At 29.7% G+C, this 14,039-nt stretch overlaps 2 protein-coding genes and 1 long non-coding RNA gene across 8 annotated transcripts in view; 2 read left to right on the top strand and 1 right to left on the bottom strand.

Moving 5' to 3' along the window:
• Positions 1 to 608: 608 nt before the first annotated feature.
• LOC100881947 (anillin) lies at positions 609 to 8,930 on the top strand. 6 transcript variants are annotated; one of them, XM_012294400.2, is made up of 20 exons: positions 609 to 716; positions 1,021 to 1,083; positions 2,168 to 2,294; positions 2,435 to 2,629; positions 2,844 to 3,016; positions 3,090 to 3,284; positions 3,490 to 3,991; positions 4,118 to 4,410; positions 4,470 to 4,572; positions 4,643 to 4,875; positions 4,981 to 5,088; positions 5,160 to 5,362; positions 5,435 to 5,567; positions 5,758 to 6,007; positions 6,081 to 6,245; positions 6,320 to 6,576; positions 6,648 to 6,818; positions 6,925 to 7,147; positions 7,220 to 7,364; positions 7,441 to 8,930. In XM_012294400.2, the coding sequence occupies exons 2-20, from the start codon at positions 1,066 to 1,068 to the stop codon at positions 7,547 to 7,549; spliced, it is 3,603 nt and encodes a 1,200-aa protein (XP_012149790.2). In that variant the 5' UTR covers positions 609 to 716; positions 1,021 to 1,065; the 3' UTR covers positions 7,550 to 8,930. The 6 variants fall into 6 exon arrangements, with proteins under 6 accessions (XP_012149790.2, XP_012149792.2, XP_012149794.2 ...); XM_012294402.2 differs by having other exon boundaries at positions 4,118 to 4,401; XM_012294404.2 differs by having other exon boundaries at positions 3,547 to 3,991.
• On the bottom strand, positions 8,465 to 13,267 carry CPR28 (cuticular protein 28). Its single transcript, XM_003707186.3, has 3 exons — positions 13,115 to 13,267; positions 9,602 to 9,849; positions 8,465 to 9,522 (listed from the first exon to the last, which is right to left on the bottom strand). The coding sequence occupies exons 1-3, from the start codon at positions 13,121 to 13,123 to the stop codon at positions 9,462 to 9,464; spliced, it is 318 nt and encodes a 105-aa protein (XP_003707234.1). The 5' UTR covers positions 13,124 to 13,267; the 3' UTR covers positions 8,465 to 9,461.
• Positions 12,639 to 14,039, top strand: part of LOC143264407 (uncharacterized) — a 46,157-nt gene continuing 44,756 nt past the window's right edge. The window contains exon 1 of the long non-coding RNA XR_013038136.1: positions 12,639 to 12,829. This is a non-coding gene — a long non-coding RNA (uncharacterized LOC143264407). The remainder of the gene's footprint in view (positions 12,830 to 14,039) is intronic.

Below are 14,039 nucleotides of genomic sequence, written 5' to 3' on the forward strand. Positions count from 1 at the left end.
TTATGTGTAAGAAAAAAACAATTTTTATGTGAACTCTTTTTTATGAAAAACTTTTGAGTGCATTAACCGATTTTGATGAATCTTTTTTAATTCTTTTTACATAGTAAGAGAATATTATATTGAATTATATATTGAAGAGTAATAAATGGAAGCTTACAGTTTTTACATCTATAAGAGATTTTTAAATGAAAAAAGCATGTGCTTCCTTAAGCGGATTTGAACATGAATGTCAGTGTGCATAATTACAAACTGGAAGGCTAATGACCACGGCAGTCGACGTCCTCAATAATAAACAACAACAACAACAACAAACTGGAAGAAACTGTTATTTTACGAGTGCAATGAGTATATGAAAAGTTCAAATATACATGTTTTCCAGATAAATGTAAATAGATGTTCAAAGCATGAAAAATTTTCTTAGAAATATTTTGAAGAATTTCGAAATTCAATTTTCGCAGAGAGAAAGGCGAGTAATATGAAAAAATGACTTGATCGTTAACCAAGATTTTTCGGACATCCTGTATATATGCGCGTAACAAAAATTTCTTATTTCATTGACCAATGAGAATGTTTCATTTGAAATGGTCCTATGCGAACGTACACTACCCCCCTCCAACAACAGATTTAATGACGTTTACAGCATCGCAGTTGCTCCAATCCTACGAAAAGCTTCGGTTGGTTTTTGTGCGACGCTTCCTATGATGTTTGAATTGTAGGTAAGTATTTTCATGTATTGTTTTAATTTTATCGCGTGAAAGTATCATTATTTTATTCAGAAGTATTTAGTGTGAACTTGTAGTGTTTATTGCATGATTAATATTGACGTAAATGTGCAAAAATAAGAACTGTCACTTTCAGTTTCAAACGCGTTTGATTACTATGGCGGTTGCGTTCAAATTCAACGGTCGAAAATAACTTCCTCCTTTAAAATTGGGACGTTACAATTGTCCAAAAATTCAATAATATCGATATATTTAGGAAAAGTGAATACAAATTTTAGGTTTCAAAATTTCCTTTTAGGTTTACTTAGAGAGTTGGGATTAGGAGAATACCGTTTTCCATACAATGGACCCTTTCACTCAGGTAGGTCTCATTCATTCTATTGCAGTATGCAGATATTATGTAGCGGTAGTTAACGTTCCCATCTACCTGACTATTTTGACCACTGATGACTAACATAGTAATTACTTTTCTCAAACTTTTGTTAACATAATACAGTAACATTCCTTCTTATACATAATGTAAACAATTGATTTGTTGGTATTTTAATTTGATATGTTTATCAAGTGTATTATATATACAAACATAAAAGTTAAAAATACATTTGTTTTTACTCAGAATTCAAAATTGTTATTAGCAAAGAGTATGAATCCAAAATACACTTATAATCAATAACAAATATCTTGGTTTTTACAGACTGTTATTTTTAATGAATTGTATTTTCATTGACTACTTTTGATAATGTAATAAAAATCTATGTGGAATCTCAATGAAATACCAAGAAAAAAGGTTAATTAATCTTTGAAAATGTGTATATAAATACATTTAGATAAAATTTAGTTTGATTCCACCTAATTATTCTCTAAAATAGGGCTATAATATGAACTGCCCCCTTTTTTATGTTTAATTTATATAGGAATGTAAGTATCTAAGGATGTAGGATTTTAGATTTTTTAGGATCTATGAATTTTAGGTTTTAGAAATATTAGGATTTAGGCTTTACATAAATTACATGGATAAAAATTATTTTCAACGTAATCATCACTTCAATTAATATTTAAACTGTAATGAAGAAACAGTAAAAATAAATTTCAGTAGAAACATATGTATTTACAACAATTTATTGTTTACATATATTCAATAGTTTCTTATTACTTTATATTTATTTTAAATATTGTCTTTTCTTTCCCCAAAATTAGCATAAAACGATCCTTGAAAATTTTGTAAATTTGTCATTGCGGCAAAAGTAAACAATTCTGTTAAAGCTTTTCAAAGATAAATTTATAATAAATATAATAAAATTTTAGTAAACAATTATTAAATAAAATATTTCAGTTGAAATCAATAATTGCATTCAACCCTGTCAAATAACGTTGAATAGTATATTACTCACTTTTTTATTTTAACTAACTTTTAAATAATAATAATAATTAATTTGAATAAATAGAGAATGTTGGAGCGTGCTAGAGCAAGGAGAGAAAAATTAGATACTCAATTATCAAATGCTGGTCATGATGTTAAAAAAAGACGAAGTCCTTTAAAGGATGCAAATGCAATTTTGGCTCAGGCTACAGGTATTAGTATATAATTTTGATTATTTTTTTTTTTGTTATGTAATAATGATTCATGCATAATAAAGTAAAATGTTGATGAATGATAATTTTAATGTATTACGAAATGCTAACAAAATTTATATTTTTTTATAACTTCAAAGTTACTAAGTCTAAAACTCCAACAAAATCTCCTGCTAAAGTATCAACAGAAAGTGTGTCTCCAGTAAAGTCACCCCGGAAATCTCTGGTTAAGAATAATAGTAATGAAAACAAGGAAGATATAAACAAAGAGAATGGAAAGGTTGGAGTTCACAATGTGAGATCAAAACTACAGAGGCTTGGCAAACTGTATTCTGGTAAGCTATATTGCATGGTACACCTACACAGATCAGTTAAAACTGGTTTCTTACACTACTCTACTTTGATACATGTATGTATCTTATTCTTTGCATTTTATGTGTGAATGATAAATACAATTATTTCATAATGGTTGGTCCAGTTTGATATTATTCAGTTAGTACGAAATTCTATATTTGTTATATTATTATTATAAGAAAATTTAATTTATAGATGACAGCAGTAGAGAACTCAGTTCACCTATTCATAGAACAGAAGAAAGGTTCAATGCAGAAGAAGAGGTCATTGAACAGAAACCACAAAAAAGAGGTGCTAGACTGGATAGATTAGCAGCTCTTGCCTCAACTATTAATAATTGGGAAGATGATCTCTCACATCCAACCTTGGTATATTGATTACAAGTACTTTAAAATTATTATTATATTTTAAAAAACTATGTAACATTAAATATTTTTATAGACTAAACCAGTAGAAACTAAAGCAGAGAAAATACAAGCTAAATTAAATGAACAAGTGAAAAATGCGTCAGAACCCCAGCCAAGCACGAGTGGTTACAACAAAGAAAATAGAAATAGTAAAGGCAGTAGTTCCAAGAAAGAAGAAGTATATCATACAAAGCAACTAAAATGGGATAAGTCTACATTGGAATCATTAGTAAGTAGTTCTAATTTATTCTAAATATTATTTTTTTCAACATATATGACTAAAGCTTTTAACAAATTCTCTGTGAATTAAAATAATTGCAACTACTATAATTTATTTTTTCTTACATTCTTTTATACATACTGATAGTAATGAATATGGAGAGGGATATAAATTACAAATGATTAAAGCTGTTAGACAAAAATGCTATTTACAGGAATCTCAAGGCTTTAGTCGTACGAAAAGCAATACTCGCCTTGTATATGACTATAAGGCTTGTTCTCAGGAAAAAAACTCGGTAGCTTCGGGTTCATCTCCACAACATGGGCACAATCAGGAATCTACTACAACGTTTTACGAAAGAGCAGAAAATTCTCCAAAAAATGTTAGTAGCAAAAATTGTAATACTCCAGAGAAAACAAAAAATGCAATGCCTAGCACAAGCGGCACCCGATTGGCACCTAGATATGGATATAATAGCTCTCCTAAAAGTCCAGTTCAGTCTAGTCCAGGTTCAGTATTGAGCAAAGCTTCGTTATTTGAATCTAAAAATTCTGAAACAAAAGCTAAAGATCCTACACAAATGACGCTTTCTGAGAGGATGGCACTTTTTGAAAAAAATAAAGGCGAACCACCTCTGCTGCCGAAGGCACCACTTACAATGTCAATACCGCCGAAAAAGTTGCAAGAAAAAGACAAGAATAATTCATCGTCAGGAGGTACTTCCAATTTGAAATTAACTATTAAGAGAAATTAGATATACAAGAACATAGAAATTGAAATATTTAGATATTATTTAATTATTTAGTACCAATTATTGAAGGGGAAATAAAATTTTGTTATAGCAAAGGAATGGTCTAAAGCTGATATTCCTAACAATGCTGTTAATGCTCGACGAGAAAAATTTGAACAAGGCTTAAATAAGCAAGAAATGGAAAATGATATTTTACGTACCACTTATTTGGAAAGGCAACGGGAATTGGATATGTTACGTTCGCGTTTCAATAGAAATAAGGAAATGGCAAAAGCAGCTGCCGGTTCCTGTATTAGGACAAGTGAAAGCAGCGAAGGAAAATCTAATTCACCCAAAAATTCTCCAGTTTGTCCTGTAAAACCGACACCTGCACCTGTAAATAAGGTTTTAACTATTAATTGAATTATAAGTAATGAGAATAAATTCATACGTTTCTTTTATAGGATCATGGCGTTCCACCTCCTCCGCCACCACTTCCAAAGGTTCATGCATCCGAGGACAATCGAATATCTATCCAAAATAAAAGTTCACCAGCTAAAAGACAAGGTACATATTATGAACATTACTTTTTTTTTACAATAATTTGTCATGTTTTTTATACTTTTATGTTTCACAGTTGTAGGCAGTCCACCTAAAACGCAGCAAACGAAAGTAATATCTGACATTAAACGCATTCGCGTTGCACCACCTAAACCTGGACATATCTATCCTAATCTTTCTGATATCGATAATACAACGGAAACGGAAACAGATACAGAATATACTGTCAATAGCACAGAAGCAGAAACTGCGACTTTAGACGAAAAAACTGACACTGATACAGGGACTGAAGCTGAATACTATTTACAAGTAAAATAATTCTTTAAAACTATTTTGTAATGAAAAGAATTGTTAGATAGAAAAGGATTATGTTTAATATAATTTTTATAATCGACTGCGCTTACTTAAATATAGGATAATGGAACTGAAGATGACAGCGATGAAGAAAGCGGAGAATTAAATACTAGTCTTGGTAGAAGTATTTTACAGGCAGTAAATGAACATACCTATTTAAATAAGAAGGTATTTGTAAATAACTGTAGACTGGAACTCAGTTTATACAATTAAGTAACATACTGATTACACAATTTTAGAGATCAATTGACCCAGATCCAGACAGTACAACTTCCGATATTTCGGTATTGGATGAAATGGATGAATATTTGGATGAATGCCTTGCACTGCAAGAAGCAAATAATATAAATGCACATACAGAAGAGGGACCAACACCACCAAAGCTCAATAAAGGTGGGAAAAGTCCGTCCACTACATCAACGAGTTTTAAATATAATGAAGGGTAAGATTTACAAATTATAGCAACAGTGATATAAATACAATTTATAAATTAAATTATATATTACATTTTAAGGTCATCATATCGCTCACCTATAAAGAAAGTTTCTCCTGGGACTCCTAAACAAGGTGAACCTTATATAGTGGATGGTGACAATTGTGTGCCACTGTTGCATAGCGTTAGTTTTTACAGACGACAACAATCTCAGGTATGTTAATCGAATATTATAACCTATTCTATAAAGGCAAAACATATTTTATATTATAATGTATATTTTTAAATTGCTAAATCCCTACATCGTAAAATCCTTATATCCAAAAATTTCTATGTCTTCAGATCCTTATACTAATAGATGTACATGTATTATAATTGAAAATTAATTTTCGAACTTATTTCAGACGCCTAAAACACCAGTGCGTATAATATCGAGGACACAAGAAGTTGCTACCGCTCCTGATGAAACACAGCCTGACTCTAAAAACGAAGTTATTTTAGTACAAGACAAAGTAAAACGATTATTGGATGAAATATGTAAACAGCAAACAATTATTGGTCAGGCTAGTCAGGCACTAAATTTATGTAGTTCCACTGTGGAATTCAATGATTCAAGGGAGCAAGTTGAAGGAGAAAGATTGCTACTCGTTGCTAGTAATTCTTATATATTTTTTATTTGTTATATGTTATTTGAATAACACGATACATATAAATGTCTTCATTGTAGCACACAGACGGCAAGCTGCATTGAATGAAGTACAACGGTTGAAGATAGAAGGTACACTACGACCTGTTACTCCAGGATCACCAGAAGTACAAGAAAGTGGTGCTTTGACAGTTTCTGCTATCACGTTACCTCTTAAACGAGATTATTTCCGCAACGTGGGCAGAAGTAAGCAACACATTCAGATTTAAAATACTATAAAGAAGACAATAAATTATTTTTCATTTAACTGTATTTTGCAGATACATGTCATCATTTTGTCTGTTTAATGCGACATTTGGAAAACGTAGTCGCAACTCCAGTAGTCGTGGCAGAATCTGGCGATTCGTGTGTCCGATTTCCATCAACATTAAAACTGAATGATTTGTATAATGATTTTAAAATAACCATCGAGATATACTCGCTTCAGACACAACCTGAAATTTTGCCACATGAAATTAAATATCACATTCATAATAATAATGGATGTAGCAGTAGTAACACTGCTTGTAACAAAAAGGTAAGTTATACTATTTGTACTGACATATACATACATTCAGTTTTTATAGCAATTGCTTAAATATTTTGTAGTTAGCGAATAAAACTCCAAAGAAATATTTAAAACAAGAAAGTCGCTTAGTGATGCCAAGTGTACAAAGCCCAGCTGGACCATCTGCTGTTAGATCTCCCGCTTTTCAGTTGTCTGGTTATGTTATTTTCAGTTTGAAAGAAATACATCGGCAACAATTTACATTAAACAAGGTAAATAGAAACAATTTGATCAAGCAGATATTAAAGCTGCACTGTAATACTTTCTAATAATCATTTATTCAATATACGGTAATTGACTATTTTATACAATTTCTAGGTACCATCACAATCTCCTTTAGAAGGTCGATTGCAGATGCATGTTTCGTGCGAACTTTCAGTATCAGTTGAACACAGAGGATTTCTTACAATGTTTGAAGATGTTTCTGGTTTTGGTGCTTGGCATCGTAGATGGTGTTTGCTTAAAGGTTCTACTCTATCATACTGGAAATATCCTGATGATGAACGAAAAAAGACTCCTATCGGAAGTTTGGACTTACAATGTAATTGCTCGTGAATTTATTATAATACTATATAAAACATAAATGTACATTTATTTATTTGAATATTTATAGGTGTTTCCACAACTAACGTAGGATTAGTTTCTCGAGATATTTGTGCGCGTCCTAATACTTTTTTGCTTGAAACAACAAGGGCTGCAGAACCTGAAGATACTGATAGTTTAATTATGATTAGGAATGGATCTACAACAACAATTAGGTAAATACTGAACGCAAATATTTCATAAATATATGTAATTTCTTATTTAAATTTTGTTACTATGTGTACTTTACAGGCATCTGTTGTCAGCCGATACAAAGGAAGATAGGTTAGAATGGTGTTCAAAACTTAATAAAACATTGAACTTAATACATTCCTGGGGTGGAACATCGGTATTATCGTAACATAATTTAGATTAAACATAGACTACAAAGTATAGCGTATACAAGTACGCTTATATATTATTTTTATGCATATAAATTACTATACACAGCATTGTGTATATTGAATAATGTAATTATATAACTAATATGTACATCTAGTATATCTAATATGAATAATGTATATTCATACATTAAGATAAATTCTTTTTCTAAAAGTTGATATAACGTACGAAAGTTAGTATAATGAACTATTTTGTATTTTAAACGTAATACAATATCATTCGTATAAAAATTAAGAACTATTTAAATTATAACTTTTAGTTACATAATGAAAATGCTTTAATAGCAGTTAGTATGCATATTATATTTAAATGAATTGCATTTCTTTGCCATGTAGTCGAATAAAAATGATTTATTTTTAACTTGAATTTCTTCTATAGTATAGTAAAATTATTCAAATCAAGTTTACTGAATTATTTCTCATATTTAGATAAAAGCAACTTTATAATGAATTCAATAGTATTTTTTTAAATACAAAAGATGAATTGATACGTATTAAAATCTTTAAAAATATTATTCACTATAAACTAAACAATCAATGCATTAGAAGTATATATTATTTTAATTATAATATTTTTATATCATGTAATATAATATACTGTAAATAACAGAATGATTATAATCTATTAGAGTAGTTACTAACAAATATATAATTAAATATACATAAGTGTCATTAATTATGTATTTGTTATGAAAGCTAAGAATTTTGTAGCATTTTTTTACTTTTTTATCGTAAAAATTATCTTGTACCATTAATTAATATTCAAAATAAAATATTAACAAAAACCCTGTTGGTCAACTTCTCTGAACTATATTTAAACATATTATTATGAATATTTCTGTTAATATAGGAAGGTTTGAAATTTATAACACATGTTTATTTTATGTATATATTTATTGCGCGATTGGTTTCTTACTATGCATATAGAAGGGTATATGTATAAAAACGGTACTCATCTTCACGCGAGTTTTTAGGCGTGTAAATGAGTGCTACGTCGTCGCCTCTCTAAAAACTGACCATGAATAGTCTCTCGTTCAAAATGTTTAACAGTAATTTCTTGAAACTATATAGTATAACTTATCGTACACAGTGGCACGCGTTTCACAATCAAACATGAAATGCATACTATCATAGCTATGTAATATAAGTGAACATTGATGACTTTTTTATTATTTATATTTAAAGCGTATCATGCATAATTTTGAACATGTTTAGTTACATAATTTTTAAAAGAGTCTTTATGGTTGAAAATTTAATTTTAATACTTTCTTTGCCCCACATTGATTGTTACATTTATATATTTTTGTTTTGATTATTGATAGCGCTTATTAAAATGTATATTTATTTGTCTGAGTAATATCGATTTTATAAAGAAACATTTGGAAATAAGAATAAAAATTTTAGAAATAGCATTTGACATATTTCACGTACTTTAGCTGATATTTTATACGTAATTAAAATTTGTCGAATACAGTAGCAGTTATTAAACCAATTCAATTTCAAGTTATCCACAAGTGTAACAACTACTTCAGAACAAATTTTATACCCTAAATGTAACAATTAATTTAGGATAGGGAAGTATTTATCTTTCTCGACTGCATGATTAAAAAATTTTTTTTTATCTGAACGTAGGGCAGCGATCATCTATTTTAAATCCAATACTCCCATTAAAAAGAAAGAATGGTTAAAGGTGATTAGCTTGTAAAGTGTGTGAATGAGAGCAAGTAAAATTTTGGAATTGATGATCAATATTCTAACAGTGAATCGCGTGCCTTACAATTATTTCAAGGTACGTATAAGATATTCTAATGTATTTATACCGATGGTCGCAAAATCCTAGTGTTTATAATGCAGAACATCAGTTTCGATGTTTTACTTTGAAACAAGGTTTATGGTAGGATGAAATCCGTCCTTGTCGGCCGTGTAATCAACCCTTTAATAAAACAATTATTTTCATAAATGTAACAGGACTTTTATAATCTGTTTATTCTGCATGATTTGTAGTGCTTTACCTGTAAGTGTGACCATCTGGTGCTGTGAAGGAAAAACTACCAGTGACATCGATTGATTCATCATCGGTACCCTCATTTTTCAGTTCGCCAGTTTCCTCCCTCTTTTGGCCATCGCTTTGTTCGTAACTAAAGTGATATCCACCTACACCAATATTGTTTGATTCTTCTTGCTTTACGATTGTAATATCATTTGGATTGCCTTGTGGTGCTGCGAGAGCTGCCACTATCGCTGTCACGAAGATGAGGATCTGCGTAAACAGAGATTATATAAAAATTCATTATTTAAATCTATAGCTTTTCAAACTTGGGTCTCAACCAATATACTGATATTGGATGTTTTGATTAACTCTTATCTGGATAAACCTTTCATAAACGTAAATAGGCAGTTAGAATCCGATGCAATATATTAGTATGAATACTGATTTTTATAAATGGTAGGAACAGTTTATTTTTAGGAGATATTTTCAAAACTTTTTAGTACCGTTTAAAAAATTATCTACTAAATTATATGCATTGTTAAATGAATAGGAACTAGATTTGTGAGTCTATTTGACTCACCTTGATGATATAACGGTTATACCTAAAATATAAAAATTTGTATGCTAGTAAAATATTATTTTTATGGATTATGTAATAGTAAAGTAATGTCAATCCTACCTCGTTTTTAAATTTGTATTACGAACGAGTAGAAATAATTTGGACAGTTCTGTTCTATGTTATGAATTGAAAGAATGAAGTTTTTATTACAATTTGGTGTACGCATTTTTTAAATAATGTTTGTTAAATTTAATTGTTTATTATTGTTGAGAATAAAATGATTTTGTTGTAATAAGAGAAACAAACAATCGTCAATTTATCGATTTAATTCAGATCGAGTACAGTTATGTAAAAACCTAAAATGAATGTGAGGAAAACTTGTAATTTTATGTTATTTTTCGTACTATCTTAATTTTCTATATAATTGATTAATCAAACAATTAGTTTTTTTTAGTAAAAAATTATACTGAATTAAAATGAAATTATAATTACTATATTATGTATAACGATAATTATTAAAATAATTTGCTTTTTAAAATTTGTGTTTTTTAACAAATTTTAAAAAATATATTTAATGAATTTTACGGAAAAGAAATTTAAAGAAATATACAATAAAAGAAGTGTTCAAACCTGCGGTTTCTTGTTTTAAAAGAGTATTACTTTATCATTGAGCTATTCTAATATTTTCCAACTGTCTTATTCAGTTTTTATTTAAATCTTCGGTGTTTAAAAAGCTTTGAACATAAATTATACCCTTACTCTTTATATTTGTTCATAAGAACTTCTATAAATGAAAATAACGTTGAAGATGCTTTGCTTGTAAAAATATTACTTACATAAGACATTTTTAAATATTATTCAAATAATGTATTCGAAAAATGCATATTTGAATGATATACTATTTCATCGGACTAAATGCTATTTGGAATAATTTTGCATGAATGCGTTTAAACATGAAAATAAATTTTTTCCCATTCTTTTATTATTTAACTATGAAATGCAATAATTTTCTATTCTATATTTCAATAAATTTGTATTCAAGTAATTTTTTAAATTTTATCTAATTCGTTTATGTCAATATTGTCAACTGTGATAGAAATACAGATTTCTGAAAATATTAAAATGTTATATCAATACATAAATTCCTCCTCATTTTTGAGAAATGTAGAAATAATTATAATATCTTTTCCTTTATTATCGTTGTAATTTCACAGGTACCTTTTTATTGCACAAATTCAATTTGTGCACAAATGTGTCTATTTTTAATATAAAAAGAAACGAAAATTTATTTAGAATAATATGCATGAATCTATGGACTGACAACGAATAGTAAGTTTATTTCGATCCGAGTAAATTCAGCAAATACATTTATCTATAAAATCCAATTATGTAAAACAGAAGTTAACAATCGAAATAGTTTATTTGAATTCTGAAAGAGAAATAACTTAATTTTCCTACGCAATATAATTTATTTAACAGTAAATTTATATTGTAAAATAAAATTTATGTTTCTTAATATTCTTACCGTACGAAATTTTAATACTTCATTTACAATTTTGTTAAATAAAATGGATTATTTAATCACACGTATTATCGGTGCAAGGTTTTAGCATCCACCTCTAATTGGCGGGTCCATCTCGACAGCTATATTACATAAGTAACACGTAATCTGCCGATTGGAATGCTCGATCGTGACTTGAACTTGGACCTTTCAAGCAGTTGACTCTTTTACTGTCTGAATTATCCAAGTAAGCGACAAATTTAAATTCTAACAAGTCCAAAAGATTGTCAATTTATGTGAAGATAGGAATAATAAAATAATAAGATAAGTTAGATATACCCTTCCTTTAAAAAAAATAAAAATTTCAGTTAATCTTTTGGAGGACTACAAAACCATTTTATGTTTAGATACTTCTAAATATAAATTTATAAAAGTATAGTTAGCAAATTATGGAGAAACAAGAATAATTCTGAAACAATAATTTAAAGTGAAAGAAAACAAAGAAATAAATTAATAAACATGTATAGAATTAAAAAATATAAAAACATAAAAATTAAAAAAAATTTCGAATATTTTCGTATTTACTAACATGTTGTTTATAATAGTTCAATCATTGAAAATTCGGAGTTTGACTTCGCAATCAGCATGAAAAGTATTATAAGCAATGCACTTTTCCAAATGCATATCTACCAAACTATAGAAATTAAAGTAAAAATTATGAAATAAAAATTGCACGTTAAGAATAGGATATGGCGTATACAGTTATAATATAGCGTTAACAGTTTTTTCCAAATGAAAACGCTTTGGATAATTTTTCTTTAACCCCCATAGTTAAGAGGCTATCGATTTTTATCTCACCCTATAGGCTTTTAAAATAAACTTACAATTTATATACCATAGCATTTTCAAGCCCTCCAAAGGTTAAATAAAGCAGCAAGTTAGTAAGATGAGGCAGCTTCTGTTTAACACTAAACATACCGTTATATAATGTCCGCATTTTAAATAAAAAATAAAGACAAACAAATAAAGATCGAGAATGGTGTATACATAAATTGTTCGTCTGGATAAGAATCAGAAAAGTATCTTAAATTTCGTGATTTAAAATAAGAAACCTGAGATTTTAGTGTTAAACGTAAGATTTGAAAGATCTGTGCGTAACAACGAGGAAAAGACGTTCGTTTGCGAGGCGCGTAAGTAGAATACTCAGAAGCATCACGTAAGCTCAAGTTTCGTGAGAAAAATGGCAGTTTTATTTAATCTCAGCCGCGACAGAATCTCAAAACGGACGTTTGTCATCGTCCGTCGGAATTATGATTAATCGTCGGTGCGTGGTAACGTCCCGCACGCACAAATGTCACAGTCCTCTTCACTTTCACTGTTACGTAAAAATTTCGGATTCTGGCTCCCAAAACGTGTTCCCAAAGAAACGATCGCGTGACGATCGCGAGACGATTTCTTAAGTCTCCGGAACCCACCGTCTTCATAGCGAGGACTCTTCGTGCAAACGATTCCTGTCCCTTTGTCCTTTAACGACGACCGATACTGATACCAAGGATACACGGTGCATCTGCCTTTATATAGTCGGAAAATCGCGGGTGTTGCATCCCCACCTGCATTGGACTCTGCCGAGATTCGCGGATCGGTCTCTCCCCTAGCGCTACTAGGATGCATCCAAGATGTGCAATGGTGCAAGTGTCTCTCGTAGAGATACGTCTGCATTCTTTGTTCGGCGTTGTTTATTCGCCGTTGTAAATATTAGCAAGGCTTCGTGTACAGCGAGGGGAACAAGTACGCTCTCGAATGGAATAACTTCATGAATTTTTGGAAAATGCAGCGAACACGAGGTCTTTTCGGAAGATGGAGAGATTGGTTTGTAGGAGGCACTTTTGGAGTTTTGAGAAGATAGCGAAGGTCAGGAGATGATGCAAGTCTTCTCGAGAGCGAAATTCGGGAATTTTTTAATTTAGGGGTAAGGAAGTTTGGAATTTAGGAATTTTGGAGATTGTGGAAATTTTTTTGATTTGAGAAACCTCGGAAATTTTTGAATGTAGGAATTAAATAATTCGAGAATTCAAAGATTTTGAGATTTGGGAATGTGGAAATTTTGGATAATTTTGAAATTTGTGAAATTATGGAAGTTGTGGGTTTGAAAGTTTTGGGACTTGTGAATTTGAGAATTTTTGGAATTTTGGAAATTTTAGGAATTTTAAGAGTTTTCGAAGTTTGAGAATGTAAGGATTAAATAATTTTGAAATTTATGAAATTTTGGAGTTTGAGGATTTGGAAACTTAAAAATTTGAGGATGTTTTGGGAATTTAGGAATATGAAAATTTATGGATTTGAGAAATTGGGGAAGGCAATTGAAGTATTTTATTTTTAAAATATTTTTACTTGTTAAAT

The sequence above is a fragment of the Megachile rotundata genome, chromosome 4, assembly GCF_050947335.1.
Source record: "Megachile rotundata isolate GNS110a chromosome 4, iyMegRotu1, whole genome shotgun sequence".
In the NCBI taxonomy this organism is placed as follows: Eukaryota; Metazoa; Arthropoda; class Insecta; order Hymenoptera; family Megachilidae; genus Megachile; species Megachile rotundata.